Source organism: Syzygium oleosum, unplaced genomic scaffold (genome assembly GCF_021117445.2).
Source record: "Syzygium oleosum isolate NSW1041296 unplaced genomic scaffold, Sole_v2.1 Sole_v2.13, whole genome shotgun sequence".
Taxonomy (NCBI): domain Eukaryota; kingdom Viridiplantae; phylum Streptophyta; class Magnoliopsida; order Myrtales; family Myrtaceae; genus Syzygium; species Syzygium oleosum.
The window spans coordinates 7,689,536-7,713,943 of NW_026607497.1; the positions used below are offsets into that span (position 1 = coordinate 7,689,536).

The following is a 24,408-nucleotide window of genomic DNA, read 5'->3' on the forward strand; positions in this document are numbered from 1 at the left end:
AGAGAGAGTTGCAGAGAGAGAACGAAAGGGACAAGAAACCGGTGAAAAAGATGAGAAGCAGAGGAGAGAGGAGAGAGACAAAGGGAGATAGATTGAGATTTGAGAGTGGGCCTGCAAGCAACACGAGTCGCAGGATGATTGAACTTGTATTTTGCCGACGTGGAATCACTTGGGCTACCCAATATTTTCTCGAGTTTAACAGGTGGTGGTGGACGTAGAAACCCAAGTCAAGTCGCGTCGCGAGGAAAAGACAGACCTGCAACACCCAACTCAGAAAGAGAGTGGGACGTAGAAAATTCCAACCGGACGTGATTGGGAAGAGAAGCATGTATTGTCAAGCTTTGCCTGAAAATGCGGAAAACATGTTAAACAATGATTGATTTGCCAAAAAAACACACGGCAATCGCATTCCACGGCGATATAAACCCACGTGGCTTAATGCCTCGAAGAAATGGCACACGTGCCCCATAAGTTTAATTAGTAAACCTCGTTTGGCCATATCCTAACTCTGTACTGTAGCTTTGCCGGCGGCTTAGGACTCATCAACGGTGGTTAGCGAAGACTATCAAATTGTCCCAAACTTTTTGAAATTATTGAGGTAAACAAATGCCACAAGCGGCTATCTTATTGACTCCAAAAGAACTAATGACAAAATGGAAAATCTTAGCGAATCTAATTCGAAATCTTAATGTTGACTCTCTTGTACAAATCTAATGACGCGTTAGCTATAATATTGCTGTTAATATGCCTAATCAACATAGACGCATTATTGATAAATGGCGCGTTTGTTTCGCGAAAATGAATGAATGATTTAGAAAATATTTTCTTAGAATAATTGCTTGTATCGCTTACAAAAATGAACGGACGAAATAAACAGAGCCGAAAGTTGATTGTTTCTCGAAAGCTTAATCATCAATCCATGTCTTCATTGTTTTTTCTTTTTCTTTTTTTCATTACGTATGCCAAACGTATAATTTCCCAATTCTAGTTCACGTAATTTTCACATCAATCTCTCGGATAGCATGGATCGCCACGTCAACTTCACTATGTCGAAATTTGGAGATGGATGGACCTCAATGAAAAATAATCGCAAGTTTCAGGACTCGATTTCGGGCAAATTCCAAGTTCTAAGGACTATATCGAGAAAAGTACATAGCTTCAAGGACCCAATGCAGAACTTCTTTTACCTCATCGCTTACGTGCATCTAAAATCTTTATTAGCACAGACCAACGTGAAAATCAAGTTTGCTAAAACGACCCTGAACTTTAATTTATTTCCCCTTCACAAAGCATGGCCATTGGCCAAACATCAACTGCACACATGTGGCCATGATGCTGCCGCCTTTGAAGTGGATGGTGACGGCGAAGGAGCTTCGAGACGAATATAGTCGTACATGATCCCCTGGAACGGACTGCTGCTCCTCGGCTGCGCGAGGAAGACGATGTTGTCCCCTTCGCTAAGCAAAGTCCCCTTGATGTCCACACTGTACAGCCAGTAGAGCCCGTGGATCCCGTGCCTCGCGACCGAGTTGTCCCTCCCGATCAATCCGGTCGAGAACACCGCGTTCGACTTCGGGTTGTTTACCCGTACCTGTCGAGACGATGGGATCGCGTTTAGTTTTTTTCTTCTTGAATTAACATTGAAAAATCGGAAGGTTTCATCCGCTTTTCCTTTTCTTTCCTTTTCAGCAATGGTGATCTTGTGCAGATGTACCTGTAACTCGGAAAGCGTGGCAGACGCGAGCGCTATCCGGAGCTTGTAAACACCGTTCTTGTCCACGTTCGCGAGGGCGAACTTGATCTGCCATGTTGTGCCCTGATATGTTTTATCAACCTTCTTCCTGGAAAAGTTGAAAGATTGATTGAGAACGTGCAAGCTGCAGAATTGTTTTGAAAGTGCAATCCCTTCTTTTACACTCCATAACATGATGTCCTTAATGAGCTCTAGAAGGAGTCTAGTGACTTGTTATTACATTTACTATAACATGTATGTCTGATGAATGCACAAATTTATTAGAAGAGGATGTGTTACCTATTAACCTGCGCAAAGAACCAATCCTTGGAGTAGTCACTAGCGCCGACGGTGTAAACCAAATCTCCATCGGGATACAACTCGGCATATCTATCCCATAGTCCATATTGCCTAAACCTGTAAGCGAAATTACTTTAAATCGCGTCATAATTTAATCGAAACCTCCATCATCTTATCAGGCAGACAGGCATTTGCCTGATTTTTCGAGAAAGCCATGCACAAATCACGCAGAAACTGGAGAAAAGACTTAGCCATGCGAAGCAAATGATTTGTGCATAGATCCACTCTCATTGGGGTTATTAGCATTTACAGTTCATTTACAAAGCTCAAGTGTAATGTCCAACAGAAGTGATATCTTAGTTCATATTTGCTAGTGGATGTGCATCTAACCTATCAGGATGATTGACGTAGAGCCTGTTGATGTACTTGGGGTCGGGATCAGGCACATAGAATTCCGCCGCGGAGCGGTCGGGGATGCCGATTTCCCACATTGTTGGCCCGTCTCTTGGGGGCTTGTATATGAGATCGCCCACGTCGATGTTGCTGCCTGTGCATACATGGACGGCAAGTCACATCCGACTAACCAAATTTTGGTTACAAAGTTTGAGAGGAATTGGAAAGTGAAAAAAGGCACCTGGTGTTACGGAGATTGGAACGCCATACTTGTAATCGCCGATGCATCCAGGGACCCATGCGTAGAGATTGTAGTCTCCGGCCCATGCGTTGTTGATGGAGAAATACCCGTCCTCGTCCGCTCTAGTCCAGAATTGGTAGTCCTAAATCCAAGACCACATATTAACTCTTGTTAAAACTGTGCTTTTGAAGTCAACAGAACCAAAACTACCATAGCTGTAATCAAAGCACATAAGCTAGAGAAACAATCTCTCCTTTTGAGGGTTGTTCTTAATGTGAATGTTATGGTCATTATCATAGGTGATGTCTTTAGATCAGGAGAGCAATCTGAATAAATAGTGAAAGAAGCAAAGCCTAAGTCAGACGGACCTTGCATTCGCGTTGCCACGACCCGACATCGCCCGGTGGAGCTAACCCGACGTAGGCATTTTTCGCGGATATATAATCGTCGCTCACGTACCTATGGAGGCATCCATTTTCCCCACATGAACAGATAGTAAATATCGCAATAATGTCGGAGCAATTCTGAATAATGCATGAACCTGATTCTCTTTTCTGCCTTTTCTTTCGGTAGTCTAACCCTCGAATGAAGTGGAGGTCACAAAATTCTATGCTTTCTCTTTCACATATGAATTCGAGAATTATCTCGGCACTAGCAACAATTCTATCAGGCGAATTTGCAAAAGTTCGACAGACAAAGCATGCAGTTTTTCTTTGATCAGGAAGATAATTAAAAGGGTGGAATATTATATGATGTGGTTCAGCATATGTACCGGTCCAAGACTAGTAATCTGCCACGGACACTGCCTCGTTGGTCTGAGGAGGGAAAATCTTCTGAAGCCACAAAACTGTAAGGCCAACTCTCTACTTCCACCATCATCTGAAAAAGAAAGAACAAGAACAAAATTCCCATGTGCATGTTACAAACATTAGTATGTAATTAGAAGTCCAAGAGCTTAAGAACAAATAAAGGAAAAGGAGGAGGAGAAAAACCTGTAGCTTAGCACCCTCCCAGAGAAAAAGGTGGTCGACAGGATCGGTGACGGAGTTGACGTAGAGAAACACAGGGCCAAACACTTTCTTCCACTCCTCTCCGGCTTGGAACTTAGGCACCAGGTCGTCTCCCGTGTAATGGGCACTCAGAAACACCTGTAGTTCACATAAATCTCTACATATTATTATCAATATTAATTTGAAAAATCACCAGCAATGGATACCACATGCATGAGTAAAGAGTCACTGAATAAGTACCATCAAGCTAAAGACTCGCCATTCTACTTGTTAAAAGAAGAGAAGATGATCATCAAGAGAAAAGACGGATGGGCGCTAGGGCTAGGTATGCTGCCAAATACAACGTATTCTCTCACATTTTTGTGCACCGGCCTCAATTTGGTCTGTCGAACCATTTATAAAACGAGTATGCGTGATAACTTTGATTAGGTTGTGGGCCGACGTGGCGTACCGCTAGGGTGGTGGGGCCGACGTGGGAGGTGAGATTCTGCTTGAGGGGCCCGCCGGATCGGAACTCATTGCTGGGAGTGATTAGCCAGAATCCCACCGGCGGATCACTGCAGATCCAACCGTGCACCTTGCTGTCTTTGTTGTCACACGAATATTGGTATTTGTCGTCCACCTATTACGTCAATTGTACACAAGGATGATTTATTATTTGTTGGCCAAAGAGAAAAGAAAAAAGTACTTCAATTCAATTATATGAATGATACAGTAGAAAAAATCAACTATAGTAAAAAAAAAATTGTACGGGAATTTGCGTCTTTTGATAATGAAATATGATTCACTTGATGTATTTGCATATATATTGTAGAACGAGCCAACGCCATAGATGAGATTCCACTCGACAACATTGGTCTGACTTGAACTAGTTGGAGTCTGCTATCTTTTACAGTACTACCAGAAAAAGTAGTGATGCCATCTGATACATTATCGGTTTAAACACAACATGTTCTCCATATTTAAATATGTAGTTTCAGTTGATCAACATGGCAATAGAGTAAGAACTCAACAATAACCTAATAGATTATCAATATAAGAGTTAATTAACATGCCTCCCCTTTGAGATCAGGTTCAATCGGGTCGACGAGCAAGACAGCTTCAGGGTAAGCAAGTGGTTGGCCTCGTGGTGGTATACGGTCGTCCGGAAGCGGCAAGTACCTTTGCCTATTGTCAGCCATTGCCATGTACTGGAACCTACAATTTCCCTCCCATGCACAAAAACAACATGATCAAAAATTAGAAACTCCTAGATTGTGGAAGAACTGTTACAGGTCAGAAAATTGTAATGCATGTGTGTCTTGTTTGCTCAATTATTACTTGTCCTTCCTAAGCTTGAAAGCGATCCTCGTTTCGCCGAGGCTGAAGCCCGGCCAGTCCTTCAAGTGCTCGTAGATGGCGTAAGAGTAGAAGCCCGAGCTACCACTCAGCATTATAAACCTGAAATGGGTCACCATCGAACTCTTTCAAATTACGTTTAGAATATGCCAATATCAATCAACATGAGCACACATGCACAATAAGGTAGGGTTGCGATTCCTGTGTGTGACCTTTTATCAATGTTGAGGGGAACGAGCTTGCCTTCAAGGGAGGGATCATAAGTCCTCGTGAACGAGAGCTCCACCTGCTCGTCACTTTGAACTACCACGCTAAAACTTGTTCCTTTAATCCTGCATTTGAAATCTCAGTTCTTGAATGTATAGCTGAAAAATCCAAACCTATTATTTATGATTGTTTGCAATCGAAGAACATATGGGGCTGACGAGCGAGACGTGGCTAACGTGGTGGACAAAGAAAACAGATTTCGAATCGCTGAAGCTTCATATATCGGAACTGAGAGTCGATCAGGAATGGCACGATCACTTACACGTCGAATATCCCCGAGGAACTTCCTGGTGGATTCCATACAAGATCCCAATATCTACAAAATCAAGGAGAATTTAAAAAGGTTAAGTCAATTAATCTATTACAGAAAAGGCATTATATACATAAATGATCATTTTATTGAAGAATATTTATGCAGAAAAGATTGCTGGAGGCACTAGATAAATGTGTATAACATTATTATCTTGGAAATCTGTAAATATACATCTACATATATAAAACTTTACCCTCTGTTGGACTCATCGTTAAGAACTTCAAGTAGATTGTCAATGCCATTATATCGAATGCCAGTCACAATGCCTTCTGGCTTTGATAGAGTCACCTGGACAATGCCGTTGTCCATCACCACCTGCACATTCAAGTTTTAGCAAAACAGAAATCAGAGTTTCTATTTACCCAAACGAAAATGGAGGAAAATAAAATAAAAGACGATGACAGAATACTACATGGCGATCTTGAATAAGCAATTGCACTCCCAAATGGGACATCTTGAATTCGTCTTCCAAACACATGCAATTGTGAATGTAATTGCTATATATGTATATATATATATATATATATACCCACACATATGTAAGCTAATTGGACCGCCACAATGGTGGGGATGTTGGGGACTATACTTTTCTTGGACTGGAGATCAAGCATTCATATGCACTTTTTGAATGTCACTTAGTGGTCTCTCTTTACTTTGTCGCCACCATCAGCTTTGGTGTAGGAGGTACACAAGCGTGCAAGATTCGCCAAGAATAATAATGATAAAGAAAGCAAATTACTTAAAGATGCATCGACCCGAAAAATAAAGACACAGAGATGCATGAACGACCAGCGATAAGTAAATTACTGTAGGCCATGTTGCTCAATCACGTGAGGGCTTTGTTTTGTCACTTTCGCCGATCTTATTGAGTTAGGATAAATTTGTGATTGATGAAACCAACATTTAAGAGCATTAAGAAGGTTGAGTGATAAGCACCTGAAATGTCATAATCCATCTATGTGCGAGACCAAAGATGCAAGCACCTAACCCAGGCGGACTTGGCTGCAATATCCAAATCATAGGAGATGACAGAGGAAAAAGAAGGGTTCTGAGACCCCGGGGCGAATTAGAGAAAGGAGATCATATGTTGAATCGTGTCCCAACCATAGAATATGAACAACACAATGAATGCCGATAACATTCACTGTTTACTGATGTATATAGACATTCCCTTCAGAAAGGCCCCACGACGGCCCTCAAGTTCAACAGATACATACTAGCATTTTCTTTGCCAAATCGACTGAGCACGTTAATATTGCTCGAGAAAGTGCAACATGCACCAGTCGTACATGAAGAGGACGCAGATTGTCCTGTATATACAAAAACAGTCAATTCTGGGTCAAATAGACAACCTCTTTTTTCCTGAATATCATCATCTGCCAAAGAAACTATTGTAAACAGAGCCGAGTCCAACTCTACTTCAACCCAGAAGGGTGAGATTGGGGGCCTTCGAGACGCAAGTAGTCATACATGAGCCCTTGAAAAGGGCTATCGCATCTAGGTTGAGTCAGGAATATGGTATTTGCCCCCTCGTTTAGCAGAGCACCAGGTACATTCACGTTGAAGAGCCAGTAAAGCCCTTGAATCCCATGTCTGGCAATCGAGTTGTCCCTTCCTATAAGTCCGCTTGTAAAAAGAGGGCGTCTCGCCTTTGGATCATTAACTCGAACCTTCAAAAAAGATTCACATTTGTTTCTCAGTGAATTGTCTACTAATAGTGAAAGCAGATATACCCGTCCATACCTGCAATTCTGCTAGCGTAGCTGATGCAAGTGCAATTCGCAGCTTGTATGATTTGCTCCGATCAACGTAGCTTAGATTGAACTTGATCTGCCATGTAGTTCCTTCATGACTACCATCCTGTTTCCTCCTGATGAAAAGGCACGTCAATCTTAAATAAATGATCAGGACAGACATCCTTAATTGGACCCCCATGAGTCCGGGTTTAAGATGAAGAAACACTTTTTGGAAAATGAAAGAATCAATGAAATATGCATGCAATAACAAAGCAAGAACTTAGAAGATTGTGTTGTTCTCAACAGTTTTTAGCTTCTTATGTTGGAATCATCTCTAATGACGACTGATGAGTCAGTCTCATCAATCTTGCTTTTCGATCCTTTTGCACAATCTCAAAAACCAGGATGCATGGCACCAATTAAGCATGTTTCTTTCCTTTTTGAGCCTCTTTTGGCCAATTAGCTTGATCACACTATCTTTTTCTTCACTCGAGATGGATATAAGAGATGCAAAGACTGCTAAAAAGGATCAAAGGTTGGTAGAATTGCACCTGGGGACTTGAGCAAAAAACCAATCTTTAGTATGGTCACTAACACCAATTGTATAGACCAAATCCTTCTCGGGATACAATTCTCCATATCTGCTCCATAATCCATACTGCCTAAACCTGGCAACATCGTGAAATTGCTTAGGCCATGGGCTTTTGCAGAAAAGAAGTCCCACAGTTTTATGCACCATCGGGTGAAACCCATCTTTTGTGAGAATCAAAATCATACGATGTCCAAGAGCTGACCTATCAGGATGGTGCACATAAATTCTGTTGACGTACGATGCATCAGGATCAGGGACATAAAATTCTGCAGCCGAGCGATCGGGAATACCCATTTCCCACAAAGTGGCCCCGTCTCTAGGAGGCTCATATACCAGATCACCCATGTCATGGTCCAAACCTGAATTAATAGCTTTCTATCATATAATTCTCATAAAGAACAACCCTTGCAATTAAATAACTGAACGCGGGTTCAAAACCTGATGAAATGGTGATGATATCGTCGTGCCGGTAATCTCCAATGAAACCGGGGACCCATGCATACAGGTTATAGTCACCAGTTCTTACGTGCTTGATGGAGAAATACCCATCATTATCAGCTTGTGTCCAAAATTGATAGCCCTAAAAAGCATAGTAAGGTTACGATTCCGTAAGGGTGCATCAATGCATTACCTTTTGTCAAACAGCTTTTAGGAGTTATAGAAGAACCGTTCAAAATATGCTGAAGTCATTTTGGGAAATTTTTATTCTTGACAAACATTCAGGGTGAAAAATATGAGGCAAGCAATGATTGGAAATAGCACATTTGCTGCTATAGCCATGGCAACACTCCACTTCCACTTTCCTCTATAGCTACTTATTCTGCCACAAGTAAAGTTCATTTCATCACTATAACTTAAACTTTTGCATGCTTCAGTCTAAAAAATTATATAGCATTGAGTCCGAGATATTAAAAATCTACGAAAATGTCTAATATGAACTTCAAATAAAAATTCATTTGTCTGATCATTGAGGGAAGTAATCAAAGCATGAGAGCTAATACATCATGAGGGATATGCAGTTCAAAGATCATGATACTGTTGACATTTTCAGCACACTTTGTCTCTTCAAATTACCATCATGTAAATTATCATGTAATTGTGGGGAAGTTAGAATTTTATTGATGTATGATCTGATATCTCCCCCTTCTATGATATGACTAGAAGGAATAGATCCAGAACAATTTCCATGACTGCAACATGCGTCCCTCATGTACGTGCTGCTTGCTTTTCCAAATATGTACTTTTCAGGGTAAAGTTAACTAGTCTCGTCATTTGATTCCACTAGATTAAACAAAGGCTAAAGGATTCTATAAAAAGTCAATGATAACATCCAAAGAACAATGAAATTCTACTTTGATCACGCAAACTGATAAGAACTCCAACTCATGCTGAGCCTTTCGTTTGGACATGAGCAGGCTATCATACAGGAGATTTTAAAGGCAATGCCGGATGCAGGTTCACTGCGAGCACAGAAGGTGATCTAAAATCAAGAGTAAAGAAACTAGAAGCAAAAAGATAAACATTGACATGTCTGCCATTAACCAAAAGAGTTCATTGAGGTTACCTTACATTCTCTTTGCCAAGATCCAGCATCTCCTGGTGGAGCCAACCCAACATAAGCTCTTTTTGCCGAAATGCAGTCCTTGCTAACGTACCTAAGTGTCAATGTTACAAATATCTCACTATATTGCTCGTACTAGAGTTCATGCTCTCAAGATATACAGATAATCCATGATCCACTATTTCAAATTAGTCCAGATCGATCATTGTGTTGTAATAAGTCAAATTAGAGAATCCACCATAGCATCCCCAGATCACCAAGTTCCTCAAAGTAAGAACTTCCAAATTCATCATGTAGATTAATTAGATATTATGATGAAACATCAATATGCACCTTAGCTCTGTACCTGTCCCGGACTAACAGCCTGCCCCTGACATTACCCCTTTGGTGTGATTTGGGGAAATCTTCAGAAGCCGGGAAATTGTAGGGCCACCTTTCAACTTCATTCATCATCTAATAACATTGAGTATGCATTTGTGTCACTTTATCAGATGAGATTTAACCATCCCGCTTAGTTTGACAGTTCTCGTTTCTGTACAAACCTGAATCTTAGCATCTTCCCACAGCCAGCGTGGATCGTCCCTAGCTGATGCAGAATTAAGGTAGATGAAAACAGGACCGAAAACTTTTTTCCACGGTTCACCAGGTTCAAACTTCGGCACCAGATCCTTTCCAGCATAATGGGCACTGAGAAAAATCTGGTGACACCATTCCATTAAGAGAGAGAGAGAGAGAGAGAGAGAGAATTGCCAAGATGTATGTTTAATCACATCACGTCATGAGAACCTTTAAAACTGTATCCTTTCCCTAAGGTATCACTTACAGCAAGAGTCGTTGGGCCAACGTGGGAAGTTAGGCTTTGTTTGAGCGGTCCACCAGATCGGAACTCATCACTGGGAGTAATTTGCCAGAACCCAACAGCTGGATCACTGCTAATCCAACCATGGACTTGGATATCCTTGTTATTGCATGAGTACTGGTATTTGTCATCCACCTTCCACAGAAAAGTTTATAACTTGAATCTACTGACCGCATAAAAAACTTCGGTATAGCATGCGAGTGACTCAAGGCCAGATGTGGGTCTACATGGCTTGGATAAGTACCTCTCCCCTATGCTCTGGATCCACAGGATTAACAAGCAGGACAGCTTCAGGATATGCAAGAGTTTGGCATCTTCCCGATAACCGGTCATCTGGTAGTGGCATTTTCCTTTGCCTATCATCTGCTATGGCCATGTAATGAAATCTGTTTAATTGGGGGTAAAAAACAGCCACAGTTAAGTTTTTCCCAAGTTCAAGAGTGCTAAAATTTAGAGCTCTGATTCTGCTTTAGCATTTTCATCCAGAACAGTTCATAAAGATCATTGTTCAGCAGAGCTAATCACAAATCTGATAGATCCATTTACTTGTCTTTTCTGAGCTTGAAAGTGATTCTTGTTTCGCCAATTTCAAAGGGAGGCCATTCCGCCAAATGGTCGTAAATGGCATAAGAGTAAAAGCCTGACGATCCACGAAGCATTACAAACCTATGGACAGAAAGCATCAAGCTGTTAATCTGATTAACACTTGGGTCGAGATAAGTTAAGTCTGGCTTGAGCACGGACCTTTTATCTATGTTTAAGGGAACATACTTCCCCTCGAGAGAGAAATCCCAGGTTCTCACAAATGAAAGTTCAACCTGTTCCTCGTTCTCCACTATTACATTGAAACATGTCCCTTTAATCCTGCAAGGTAATTAATTCGTGTTTCAAGTGTAGGCATAGATTGAATAATTATTTCCTTTTGAGAGAGGTAAAACACTTCTTCTGCCGTATCAGTTTCCAAGCAAATGTCAATTTCTCACGTGAGAGTTTTGGAATTCACAAGGCAACTTTGGCGAAAAAAAAATTAATGGACTTATGCTGTTAAAGGTTAATAACATACCATAAAACACCAAAAACGGAAAATCTGTCATATCTAGAAGTAGACTCTCAGATATTTCGTTCATGCAGAAATATTGTTGCGGATCCTTAGCAGATTTTTAGGATTTAGTTTTTTACCTATTTCAGTTAGGATTTGTTTTTAAAATTCTTCTTATCATTAGGGACAAATATCTTATTTATTTTTTATTCCTTGTATTTTGGGATCTTATTGTTTTTCTGTTCCTAGAGATAAGCTTCTACAGCTTATAAATTTGTAAGTAGCGATTCAATCAATAACACAATTTAGCTAGTCTTTTCTCCTTCAACCAACTCAACATGGTATCAGAGCATGGTTGTTCTGATCTGTAAAGTTGAGAAAAACCATGGTAAAGACTGCCATGACAGGGGCAAGCAGAGGAGCAGACTCGGATGGTTCTACGATCATCTCGTCCTCCTCTACAATTGCTCCTACTCCTTCTTTCCTTGATCAATCCCTCTCCTCTCCTCAAATTACCTCACTCAAATTAAATGGAAAAAACTTCCTCTCTTGGTCTCGGTCAGTCCTAATGGTCGTTAAAGGAAGGGGTAAGCTTGGATATCTCTTAGGTACTCTATCAAAACCAGACTCAAAGGATCCTGCTTTTGAGACATGGGATGCCAACAACAACATTGTTATGTCATGGCAAATCAATTCCATGACAGAAAAAATCCAAAGTAGCTGTCTCTACTACTCCTCAGCGCGAACTCTGGAACTATCTAAATTTGGCATATTCCGACCTTGATAATTCATCTCAAGTATTTGAACTTCGGAATGCAGCAAGGAATCTACTGTAGGGAGAAGCCGATGTGACAGAATACTACACCTCACTGGTAAAGATCTGACAGGAATTAGATCTTCATGATGACTGCATTCTATGGCTGTGCTACATGTACCAAGAAATATCAGGACCGAATGGCAAAGGAGAGGGCATACGATTTCTTGGCAGGTCTAAATAGAGATCTTGATGAGGTTCGAGGTCGTCTTCTTGGAATCAAACCATTACCATGTATAGAGGAGATTTTTTCTGAAGTCAGGCGTGAAGAATCAAGGAAGCGAGTGACGTTAGGCAGCAACAAATCTGATATAACAGACCCAGAATCATCAGCCCTTGTTTCTCATCGTAATGATCACAACAAGGCTTGAATTTCAGGACTTGAGTTCGGGAAGAGGATTGGCGGTGCTAAGGAACACGGTGGACTTTATTATTTTGTTTCAGATTTCTGCATTAATCAAAATGTTTTCAATGTTAGTTGTGAATCTTTTCCAATGACTCGTGAAAAACATCTCATGTTATTACATTTCAGACTTGGACATCCAAGCTTTGGATATATGAAACAATTATTTCCATCATTATTCCTTTCAAGTGATGTTTTTCAATGTGATATATGCCAATTAGCTAAACATAAGCGCTCTTCCTACTCATCTCATGAACATATCCCATCCTCACCATTTTCTTTGATACACGGTGACTTATGGGGACCTTCACGTGTTACAACTAATACGGGAAAAAGGTGGTTCATTACTTTTATAGATGATCATGCCCGTCTTACTTGGGTATATCTATTAAAAGACAAGAGTGAAGTTTCTCATATCTTTCAAATATTCCATACCATGGTTAAAACTCAGTTCGGTACTAATATCAAAATCTTTCGTATGCGATAATGGTACGAATACTTCAACTCCACTAGTTCTTATGTCCGTACCCCAAAAACAGAATGGTGTTGCTTGAACGCAAAACAGACACTTGTTAGAGGTAGCCCGTTCCCTCATGTTTACAACTAATGTACCTACATATCTTTGGGGGATTCTATCCTTACAGCTTGTTACCTAATTAACCGGTTACCCTCACGAGTTCACAAGTATGAGACACCAATCAACATTCTTTGCAAAACTTTCCAGATCACCAAATTGTCTCCTCCTTACCATTGAAAGTTTTCGGCTGCAAGTGTTTCATTCATATCACCGATCCTTCTCGTTCAAAGCTTGAACCTCGAGCCATTCCATGCATATTTCTCGGTTACTCCTCCACAAAAAAGGTTACAAGTGTTTTATTCCCCAACATAAAAAATATATTATCTTTATGGATATTACCTTTTTGAACAGCAACCTTTTTCAAGAATTCTCTTCAGGGGGAGAAACCAGTAAATATAGAGGAAGACAATTCTTGGGACACAATCACTAAATCCTTTACGCTCACCGAATCGTCCCTACCGTCCCTACATTGCCTACAATGCCCGAATCACTATCTCAACCTATCACTCTATCCACTATACCATCATCTACCGAAACCAATATTGAAATAGAAACTGTGTCTCCTTCTATCTCTCGAGACCGCACCCAACAGTCCTGAAACTGTACCCAATAGCCCACAATTACACACTGAATTACGTGTTTATTCACGTAGAAATTTGAAACAAAATAAGGAGACCATTGTGCAACCCGAAAGCAGTCAATTCTTGGACCCGGATCGATCTAATAAGGTTAGTGAGCTCGACATTCCCATTGCTGTTAGAAAGGGTGTAAGATCATGTACACAACATCCTATTTCTAATTATGTTTCCTATGGACATCTGTCTCCTTCTTTTAGAGCCTTTGTTACAAGGGTTTCAGGCGAAAATCTTCCTAAGGATATTCATAATGCCTTAAAAGAACCACAATGGAAGAAAGCTGTATTTGAGAAGATGAGTGCCCTTGAGAAGAATAACACCTGGGATATTGTTGAAAACCCAAGGGAAGGCTCCAGTAGGTTGCAAATGGGTTTTACAGTTAAATACAAATCTGATGGCTCGTGGAAAGGTACAAAGCAAGATTAGTCGCCAAGGGTTTCACCCAAACATACGGGATTGATTACGGGAGACGTTTGCACCCGTAGCGAAGCTGAATACTATACGAGTAATTTCTCTCTTGCAGAAACCTTGATTGGAAACTACAACAACTCGATGTCAAGAATGCATTCCTAAACGGTGATTTGGAAGAAGAAGTTTATATGGATCTTCCGCCAGGATTTGATGATGCGAAGAAGTATGGAAAGGTTTGCATTGAACAAAGCTCTTTATGGGCTGAAACAATCTCCTAGAGCCTGGTTTGGGAGATTCACTAAAGCCGTCTTACAACAAGGATATTGTCAAGCCAGATGGATCACACTCTTTTTATAGACATAAGGAAGGTAAGAGTACTATCCTTATTGTTTATGTTGACGACATTATCTTAACAGGTAATGACGAAGAGGAAATGTCAAGGTTGAAGGGAAGTTAGCTGCTGAATTCGAAATTAAGGACTTGGGATCCTTAAGATATTTTCTTGGAATGGAATTTGCAAGAAATAGAGAAGGTATTTCCGTTACCCAAAGAAAGTATGTATTGGATTTATTGAAAGAAACAGGGATGCTTTGCTCTAAACCCGTTGATACTCCAATGGAACCATTAAGCAAACCGGCGTAAAGTCGATGGGACACCTGTAGATAAAGGAAGGTATCAACGTTTGGTAGGTAAACTCATTTATTTTTCACATACCAGACCTGATATAGCATTTGTTGTAAGTGTGGTAAGTCGATATATGCATGATCCTACTGAAGAAGATATGGAAGCTGTCTTTAGAATTTTGAAATACTTGAAGTGTACCTGGAAAGGGGCTGTTTTTCAGAAAAAATGAGAATAGATTAATTGAAGGATATACAGATGCTGATTGGGCGGGATCAGTGGAAGATAGGAGATCAACTTCTGGTTATTGTACTTTTATTTGGGGCAATCTTGTAACCTGGAGGAGTAAGAAGCGAGTGTTGTGGTTAGAAGCGGTGCAGAGGCAGAATTTCGAGCTTTGGCACACGGAGTTTGAAACATCCATACACAAGAAAAGGACATCGATTGATGTCCGAATGGCATTGTCACACGAAATGTATCATATGCATAACCATGTTGCTTAGCTGAGAAAATGACATTCTGCTTAGCTCTGACAAAGGAGAAATGAAGGCATCAAAGAAAGAGAGTAGCAGGCATACACGTCGAATATTCCCTTGCTTCCCGGCGCATTCCAAACCAGGTCCCAGTATCTGAAATGCCCAGTGGAAATACAAGAAAAGAAATAACCGAAATAAGAAAGAGAAAAGATGGACAAGCTTGTGACAGTTGCTGCATCAAACAGTAATTTCATAACGAGGAAAAAACAGAAAAGCATAGATTATCTCAGTATCGAAGAAACTCAGAGAAACACAGCAAGACAACACATCCTAATTCAAAAGCCTAATATCTGCATCGTATAAACTTTTTCCCTGAGCACTGTAAAACACGCCATGTATCGAAATGCTGGGCCACATGGACAATTTATTGTGTTGCATGCAATCCTGCATTTTAACCAAAGAAACCATCCTTTTCCAAATGAACACGAATGAAGTAAGAAAGAAACGGAAGCGGTCAAATCACACTCACCCTCTGTTAGATTCTTGGTTACAGATTTCCAGTAAATTGTCGACACTGTTATACCTTACTCCAATGACTATTCCATCGGGTTTCGATAATGTGACCTGCACTATGCCATTGTCCATGATCACCTGCAAAGAGAGTGAAGTAAATCTAAGAATGCCAAAAGAAATCTAACGCAACATATACCAGGTCGTTCTTATCCTGCAGGATACCTGTTTGATGTCCTAAATGATTTCTCCACACACACGCGCACACCCCCCAAACCCCCCCCCCGGCACAAAAAAAGCAACAAAAAAAAAATGGAGGAAAGTTGACACTCTCTGGAAAATTCATACTTGATGATGTTGGATGTGCAGATGAACTCCCGGAGTAGACATGGCTTCTTGTCCTGCGAAATTTCCCAGAATATGTCAACGGGCATGCGATTCTTGATTAAATGCAATGAATTTCCTGTCTTACAGATTAGAACAATATGCCGAGCAAGCCAAGTCAGTCCACAAAACCTTTATGCTAATTCTCAAGTCCTTTTATATCCCCTCTTACGTCCAAGTACAGAGGCTACATAGGCGTCATTAGCCCACTCAAAGATTGAGAGAGTTCAGAAAAAACGTGAATATCATCGTAAACTTCCGTAGATTGTCAGCAATAAAGATCGAATTTTTAGCGTATATAAGCACGAGACTGATCTATTCAACGTACATAAATGGAATCATTGAGAAAGCGTGACTGATGCCGTATTTTGCACGTCACTGGTTGCTCTTGCATTAGAAACTGAGTCTGTGACTCGTCTAGAGACGTAGCCGTCTCTCTTATGAAAGTGCCAAAACATGCAAAAACTGCCCGTGTTCTCGCTCATCATCAACATCGGCAAACACAGAACGAAATAAACAAACGACCCAGTTGCACGAATTTCGACAAAACACCCAGATCACTTTCCCCACACACCCAGATCACTGTAATTCGCAAAGAGGAGGAGGACAACATCCGGGGGGGGGAAATTTACCTCGGAGTTCTTGAGGATCAGAGGCTTGCTCCTTCGACTTCTTGGAACTGCACAGACCCATCGATCTCGATAGGGGAGAGGAACGAATCACGCGGCGCGTCAGCCTTTGCCTTAACTTCCCATCACTGATCATCACATGTTGAATTTCAAGCAGCAGTGGCTGTTGGCGAGTTCACTTTTGAGCGGTGGTGGTAGTTGACAGATGAGATGCTAAACAGTAATTATAAGTTTCGCTTCGATTCTTACTCCATTTGGGCTTAAAGTTCCGGACTCTCTCTCTCTCTCTCTAAATGTAACATTTTCCGCGATCGAAAATTGAATAATTTAAAAAATATTTTCCTTAAAAATAATTGATTTTATTTCTTATAAAAATTAATGAACGAAAATATTTTCATCGTTCATGAAAATGTTTAGATATAAATTGTTGTGAATAAATTATTATTGGGAAAATATTTTCCGAATCATACATTTTTTTATCAAGGAGACGGAGCCTAAGATGCAATTTGATTACTTCACATCCCAAAATTATTGACGATGACAGAGAAGTAATAACAAGATGGTTGCTGTGTTCCCACGCGTTAGTCGCTAGATGAAAAATATATATTGCAGTCTTCAATTATTCATTCATTATAACCATCTTCTGGGCAATTGGATATTTATCGAAGATTATGCTAATTAGGGCACTAATTAAATATATTTATCTGCGGAATGCCCAATTCTCAAATTATTAACGACTCATATATATAGCAAGAAAAGACGGTGTGTTGAAATTTGTACTTGTTTGACGCTTTAACAAAATCTTTTTAAGAAATTTGATTCTAGAGTTTATGAAATACTCAAAATTTTCCTAAAACTTAATGAAAACTAAGTTGTATACCAAGAATCTATTTATTTATATATCAATTATTTAAGTCAAAAAGTATCGTTTATCTCACTTTTTAACCGTTTTATTATTATCGCTATATCAAAAGAAAAAATTAAAATTAGCCAGCACTTTCTTCTTATAAAGTAAACACACAATTCACACATGATTAATATATTCAATCAGCAAAATAATTATCCAATTTCTTAAAAAAAAATATTTCTTTCTTTTCGTACATGACCAATTTTTTTTTTTTTGGTCATAGTACATGACCAATTGACAACCATGCAAGTGTATCTCGTATGCCTCAACTCAATATTAGTCCACTAATATAAGCCAAAACACCATTTTGTCTCATTTTTAAATTTTGATTTTGCTAATATTGTAATACGAGAAAGAAGTCATCCATCGATTTTTCACTAAAAAGTGCACTAGGCGAAATTCCTTAATTGTCTCCACACGGCAACAACCAACTCCATCTTCTCTCATTTTCTTTTGCTAAGTTTTGAATAAATTATTACTTTCAGAATGGAAAAAATGTTTATTTAAAATATTAGCTTCCCAAAAAAGAATTCTTATAGTGGTAAAAAAAAGAAAAAAAATGTATAGTATTTCATTCACTATCCAATTGAACAAATTGATTTTATTATCATATCATTTTTTGGAATTACTCTTGCATTAAATAATGCAAAGACAAAAAAGGACATAATTATCATATCTCGAGTAACTTCTCACTTCAAACATTGTCTTATACAATTACCCATTTTCATCCCGTCACACATTCACCCAACCACGCGTGCGCCCGGCACTAGTTCTACATCTATCTAAATAATTGGAGTGTGAAAAGAAAATGGGCGAAGTAGTTTTTTGATTGAATTTTGCTTGCTTTTTCATCTTTTGAAGAAAAAGTGAAAGGTAAATAAATTAATTTAATATACCACACAGTGTAACTGTTTTTCTTTTGCTTTTTTACTTTTACAAGCAGGGTATTCTTTCTTCTTTTTTTATCGCTAAGTGTAAAAAATGGGTGGAAATTTGAGAAGTCCTTTATTTATTTATTTTTTTTTTGGTCGAAGAGAAGTCTTTTATTAATTTCTCTCAATCTTACACTTTGCTTACTTTCTAATATTAGTTTTGCTAGCCTTTTTAACTTTTTTTTTTTTTGCCAATACAAATTCAAAAATTGCTCTGAAAAGTTTAAAATAGTTTATCATTTTAATGTCGTGTCCAAGGTTTCATTTCCTTCGATTCAATAAAACTATAGCATTATCAGATTCTTTGGAAACAAAAAAATCAATAGTCTCTTTTTCTTTTTCCTTTTTATCTCAGATTTACATTTACTGTCGTTCAAAGAAAAGTGGTTGATAACACCACAACATAATTATCAGGAAATCACAATTCGATAGCCTCACTAAAGTTCGAGGATCACGTAACCCAAAATTAAGGTAGCGATACAATCCATGAGATTGAAGTTGAGTTTCTGAATGAAGCTGTAGTAAAAGTCTGGCTAAACCACTGCTAAGAATACAACATGAGCACAAGGCAAAAAGTTCACAGCCAACGTTGATGAAGTTAAGTTCGTGAGAAAACTAAGAAAAGCTGCGACAACCGAGCGTCTCGTCACAGGCAAATCTATTGCGACAACCCCATATGTACCTAATTATCATTACAATAGTATGGTTTCGGACGATCCCCAGCCTCTATAAATGAAGAGCTTACTAGCCGATTTACATTGATCGAATGTGTCTGCTGCGCGGTCCAAAACTCAATGCACCTGATTGTTCTCCATCTTTTTCTGGAAGAATAGCGAACCCAATAGAACGGCAATACCCGTGATTGCGATGGTGAATAAGATGCGCCTTGGAGAGTACTCATTGGGTTGCCCCCGTGGAGGACGCTCTCCTTGAGGTGGTCTGATGTTACTGAGAAAGATACAGAAAATTCATCGTATTTGTCAGACATGAAATTTTAAATAGCACCTACCCTAAGGTCCAGAAAGTTGCATGCTACTAAGGCACGAAAAGACACAGACAATTTGTACATATATTGGGTGCAGAATTCAATCATCGTCACCGTAGTGGAGAATTTTATCAAGGTAGAAGAATCTTAAAAAGCATAACAAATGATCAAGGGTAGTTCCACCCGCTGTTATCCTGCATCAACTGTGGCTGATTCATGGTTTATGAACTTCGATTTCCAGCTTCAAATTCACAGGCATCCTTTTGGTTCCCTTTCGAATTGGATTACCCAAGGCATGTGATCTGTAAATCCTATTACTACAACTATCAAGTTTGGATGTTTAATCTATATAATGAATCTTGAAACATGAAAAATTTCGATAATAGGATTTCCATTCCTTGAAAAATCCAATGCCAAAGTGAACCAAATGAGGCCTTGAGATTCATTTCTTTGCAACTCATGCATCTTATAACCAGAATCAGATCAATTTTCCCGCAAAATGCTAGAGTGGTAGACTTGTAGCCAATATTCTGGACACCATGTTATTGCCATGTAGCCACACGCCAGTGTCTTGCCGAAAGATTAATTGGTACTAATTAAAGTGCATCAATTGCCCGAAAATGGATGAAACTAGATTGATATAATAATTCAGTGACCTGGTGGCAAAATCCACTAAAATACAGTGACAAACAGTGAGATTCTACCAATGATAAAACATGTAATCAGCGTATCAGAGAAAACTAGCAGGAATTTCAACCATCCCAGCCAAAAGGAGAACAGAAGGTAAGTCTTCACTAATGTCAAGAAAGCAATGTATCTGAAGACAAATCAATATGAACTGCTTCCATGCCCTTGCTTGATGATTCAAGAGCAACGGCGCAAGGAAAAACTAATGGGGCTGGGTCAGGAGAAACATCGAAGGCCAGTGTAATAACAAAACCCTGACATCTAAAAACAGATAACAAGGGGAAAGAGGTACAGCTAATTAGCCTATTGGATTGAATTTACAAACCTTTCCAAGAGCAACAAAGGAATGAAACAAAATAAACAACAGAGATTACTATAATTGTGGACAATTTTGAAATCCAAGCCTTTTGTGAGAAGAGGGGGCAAATATTCTGCTTGCTAAATATCCAGAGACAAGTTACAGTTGTTTACCTGGAAGGTCCTGCACTATGATCTGGAACACCCTCACAGCGACGTTCGTGGTTGTATCTTTCTCGCAATCTAATGTATCTGTTGCAAAGATGGCAAAGTTCTGTCCTGTTTCCACATACTTCCTACAATCATGAAGTAACGTGGACATGACATACAGGATTGTTTGATAGCAGCTCTCAGTATTATTTCTTCAGATACACAAAAAAGCTACCTGATGCTCAGCCAAATCAATTGCAGGCAATGGAAACTCGCAGAATTCACAAGTGACGATCCTTTGAGGGCAATTTTCTCCTCTATGAACAGCTAAAATATCACGTTCCATCATCTCACTGCACAGCGAACAAGAAACCTGCTCCAGCACATGAGGACCATGAAAAAATTCAGGAAACATCAGAGCTAAGCTCAGAAACCTCAAGCATAACGCTTGGTCTGCTTTTTCAATCTATTTGTAAAGAATATTTTCTGTTTTACTGAGGATTACGGTACAACAAAATGCAAATGTAACCTCAAAAAAATCTTGACACAGAAGTTATTCAACCATCTAAACCCATAGGATCAATTTAGATAAGCTAATTAGTAGAAGGTACAGAGGGAGAAGTGTTAAAATGGCATCTACAAAGTCGCATGGTGAAATTCTGGTTCACTTTTATTGACAAACAATACAATCAAACAAGGAATTATGAAGCAATGAACCCAGTAATTAATTTATTTGGTCTAGAAAGTTAAAGCCCCTTCTAGGATTAGCATAGACATTGTTCGTAGTAACGGGGGTTTCTTAGATAGGATATAAAAGCTTTCAGCAATCAGCTCAAGAGTGCAACATATACATAACAAATAAACAATTACCAGAGCGCCCCCCCTCCCCTCTTTCTTTCATTCTTCATCTCAAAGTAGCAGCACAATAGGCTTGTCCCACAATAAAGAAAGGCAAGAGGACTTCCAGATCAAGGAATACTTAGCATGACCACAAAAAAGTTGACTTGATTGTAAACATATCATACATATCTGACACATATCGGTCAGGAAAAAGAAAGTCATGGCTAACAACATGGTCCAGTATGACCATTGTAGGCAAGGTACATCAGCTAGTATTCACATATCAAATCAAGCTATTATTAATTATACATCAAGTTCCAAATGCCATTTCCCTCAAGTCAGTTTATAAGCACAACACAGTAGCATCACACTTTGTCAGCAAACATCAGAATAACAGGTAGAAATCAGCAATACTCAAACTACATCCTGACACTGCATCCCTAAAACCTTGAAAATTCCAATTCAGCAACATCCCCCAAACAAAAAAGCACAAACAAAGAAAAAAAAAGTCAAATCATGGATTAATATCCAGCACAATGGAGACCGACCATGCTCTGAAGATGCACAAAGACAGAAACTTGTCCATTTACAGTATAGATGAAAGAAAAAGGGCACACCAAATGGAAGTGTTCCATTTGAGAACTTACGTACCGGAGCATGGGTGGTCAAGAAATGTTCCTCCGCATGTCTCTTAGGAACCATGTCCCCACAAACTTTACATTTTTCAAGATTCCGAGAGCAATGGGCATAGTGTAGATCGATGTTTGGGGAAGGGATAGATCTTTCGCTGCAAGAAAAGCAGCATGCACATGTCAGCTAACCTCAAATGTTAAACCAGAAAAATAGAGTATGTCATGCTGGATCGAGCCATTAAAATCACAGAGCATGAGTGAATTCTATGGAAAATGAGCCATTAGCCATTGTAGATATGGAGGCATAAAAAATTATGGTAAGGTCTCAAGCTCTGAAAGACCAGAGCAAGCCTCCACCAGAAAACATATAGAAAACAGCCCCAGTTCTAAAAGATATAACAACATTTGCAGCGTACATGTTCAGTAAAACACCAGAAGTTATGTGGTGCTGATAAAAAACAGCCATTTAGTTTCAATTATAAAATGACGCCAAAAACTATATCATCACTGCATTAATCAGTAGTTGATCCACTACCATACTTGAAAAATACTTAATATCTCAGTTGACTTTCCAACCAGGCCTATCCCTAATGTGCTAGGCATTTGATAACATAACCTGCACATATTCCAACAGTGCACGACTACATGACTCAAATAACAAACCGTGATCTAGGTAACTACTACAGTTCTGAAAAGTTAGACATGCAGGATCAGGGTGAAGCAGCGCAGTGCTAGAGGGAATGACCTTAGAGTAATCTGCAGAATCTATTCTGTGTGTTCATATTATAGACTTTGTCCTCCCCTCAGCATCCAATTTTTAAACACGCACATGCTGTTTAGAAACAAGGCGTTACACTTGGAATCAGCTTAGCACTGGACATTAAAGCCTTTAAAGATATGGAATGATAATTCATATAAGTACACAACATGCATTTTTGCCTATCCTCCCACCAGCGTTTCTTGAAGTACACACATCAACCATCAACACGCCTGAGCACAGAAAAATAAACACTGCATCCTCTAGAATTAAGTTGCAGCAGTTCAATTGAGACATAATCACAATACGAGAACTAGTGCAGCAATTCAGAGCTAATACTGTCTTCCCACACATCACCTACGGCGAGATCAAACACCAAAAACCTCAGTAACCTTCTAATTGTCCCCACAAACATATGAAGTTAGCTCACCCGGTCAAATTATACCACCACAAAGCTGATGAAAGATCATAAAACCACTCAAAAACGCCGAGAAAAACATAAATTCGACCCAAATTACGCCGTCAACCCGGACCCATGAATCGAAATTCACCGGTCAACATTCCGGATCAAAAGATAATTGAGCCGCAACCCAGAAAGAAAAAGGGAACGAAAACACTTAAAAAAAGAAAAATTTACCAGTGACTGCATATTCTGGTGGTGTCATCCGCTACGACTGCCATGGCGACACGGGAGGCTCCGACCAATTCGTTCCGCTGATGAACAGAGCAAAGAGAACTCGTAAAAAAGAACGAAACTTTGAATCAAGAAATCAAGAAATGCAGCCGGGAAAAAAGAGAGAACTCGGGACGATCGAACGATCGCCCGAGGGCAAAACGCCACGCCAGGCGCGCAATTCAGCACGACACCCACGAGATTCCGACCCGAAACGACGACGGGGACGGCGGACGAACCTTCGATCTTCGGAGAATACGTTTGGTTCTTCCCGGGAGATGCTGTACCTTAATTTCTGTGAAGAGAGAGAGAGAGAGAGAGAGAGAGAAGGGGGAGTTCAATGATCGCTCTTTTCTTCACCAAACAGCTCGATGTTGGCTCCACGCGCCTTCCCGGTTAGACGCGCCACGCTATCCGAAAAAGATAACTTTCGCCCGGCGATGTCTCGTTTACTTTGGAATCTTCACTCGTTGGTATTGACTTTTGGGAGAAGGATACCACAACTCGTGTATGTGTGGAAAACCTTGAGTGTCATGAATTTTTTTCGATTACTTGAATATCATGATTACATGTTCTATATATCATAACATTTTTCGTTATTACTTGAGGGTCATATACTTTTTAATCAATCACTTGAATGCTAAATGTTCATCAAAGTGCTATGTCACGTCGTCGAAAAAATTTAGTAAGTTAGTTATAGTACTCAA

The 24,408-nt window shown here is 39.7% G+C and overlaps 3 protein-coding genes and 1 long non-coding RNA gene across 4 annotated transcripts; 1 reads left to right on the forward strand and 3 right to left on the reverse strand.

The window, feature by feature from the left end:
- Window positions 1-1,029: 1,029 nt before the first annotated feature.
- LOC115675872 (uncharacterized) lies at window positions 1,030-6,132 on the reverse strand. The gene is made up of 15 exons (XM_030598658.2): window positions 6,007-6,132; window positions 5,788-5,909; window positions 5,544-5,597; window positions 5,227-5,346; window positions 4,997-5,116; window positions 4,732-4,873; window positions 4,128-4,298; window positions 3,659-3,814; window positions 3,439-3,545; window positions 3,035-3,125; window positions 2,667-2,808; window positions 2,423-2,579; window positions 2,033-2,149; window positions 1,715-1,841; window positions 1,030-1,591 (listed from the first exon to the last, which is right to left on the reverse strand). The coding sequence occupies exons 1-15, from the start codon at window positions 6,070-6,072 to the stop codon at window positions 1,310-1,312; spliced, it is 1,974 nt and encodes a 657-aa protein (XP_030454518.2). The 5' UTR covers window positions 6,073-6,132; the 3' UTR covers window positions 1,030-1,309.
- On the forward strand, window positions 1,434-2,035 carry LOC130139618 (uncharacterized). The gene is made up of 2 exons (XR_008817717.1): window positions 1,434-1,576; window positions 1,709-2,035. It is a non-coding gene; the product is annotated as an uncharacterized LOC130139618 (long non-coding RNA).
- Window positions 6,133-6,677: 545 nt separating the features above from the next.
- Window positions 6,678-17,223, reverse strand: LOC115675871 (rhamnogalacturonate lyase B-like). The gene is made up of 17 exons (XM_030598656.2): window positions 17,116-17,223; window positions 16,845-17,077; window positions 16,177-16,229; window positions 15,848-15,969; window positions 15,421-15,471; window positions 11,087-11,206; window positions 10,889-11,008; window positions 10,587-10,728; window positions 10,307-10,477; window positions 10,026-10,181; window positions 9,830-9,936; window positions 9,487-9,577; window positions 8,361-8,502; window positions 8,125-8,281; window positions 7,882-7,998; window positions 7,338-7,464; window positions 6,678-7,264 (listed from the first exon to the last, which is right to left on the reverse strand). The coding sequence occupies exons 2-17, from the start codon at window positions 16,975-16,977 to the stop codon at window positions 7,010-7,012; spliced, it is 2,064 nt and encodes a 687-aa protein (XP_030454516.2). The 5' UTR covers window positions 16,978-17,077; window positions 17,116-17,223; the 3' UTR covers window positions 6,678-7,009.
- A 1,985-nt stretch (window positions 17,224-19,208) lies between these two features.
- LOC115675874 (uncharacterized) lies at window positions 19,209-24,103 on the reverse strand. Its single transcript, XM_030598661.2, has 6 exons — window positions 23,941-24,103; window positions 23,666-23,742; window positions 22,291-22,426; window positions 21,035-21,172; window positions 20,824-20,945; window positions 19,209-19,628 (listed from the first exon to the last, which is right to left on the reverse strand). Exons 2-6 carry the CDS (start codon window positions 23,707-23,709, stop codon window positions 19,472-19,474), a joined length of 597 nt encoding a protein of 198 aa, XP_030454521.1. The 5' UTR covers window positions 23,710-23,742; window positions 23,941-24,103; the 3' UTR covers window positions 19,209-19,471.
- Window positions 24,104-24,408: the final 305 nt, after the last annotated feature.

Coding starts and splice junctions, on each gene's coding strand:
- LOC115675872 (XM_030598658.2), bottom strand. CDS start 6,072: ATGTGTTTGGAAGACGAATTCAAGATGTCCCATTTGGGAGTGCAATTG. Junction 4,299..4,731: donor AACCTGATCTCAAAGGGGAG/GCATGTTAATTA, acceptor TTGACGTAATAG/GTGGACGACAAATACCAATA. Junction 3,815..4,127: donor TCGGCCCCACCACCCTAGCG/GTACGCCACGTC, acceptor TGTGAACTACAG/GTGTTTCTGAGTGCCCATTA.
- LOC115675871 (XM_030598656.2), bottom strand. CDS start 16,977: ATGATCAGTGATGGGAAGTTAAGGCAAAGGCTGACGCGCCGCGTGATT. Junction 16,230..16,844: donor TGATCCTCAAGAACTCCGAG/GTAAATTTCCCC, acceptor GAAATTTCGCAG/GACAAGAAGCCATGTCTACT. Junction 15,970..16,176: donor TGCACATCCAACATCATCAA/GTATGAATTTTC, acceptor CTCTCTTTGCAG/GTGATCATGGACAATGGCAT.
- LOC115675874 (XM_030598661.2), bottom strand. CDS start 23,709: ATGGCAGTCGTAGCGGATGACACCACCAGAATATGCAGTCACTG. Junction 22,427..23,665: donor ACCAGAATATGCAGTCACTG/GTAAATTTTTCT, acceptor CTTTTCTTGCAG/CGAAAGATCTATCCCTTCCC. Junction 19,629..20,823: donor CATAGTGCAGGACCTTCCAG/GTAAACAACTGT, acceptor TATCTTTCTCAG/TAACATCAGACCACCTCAAG.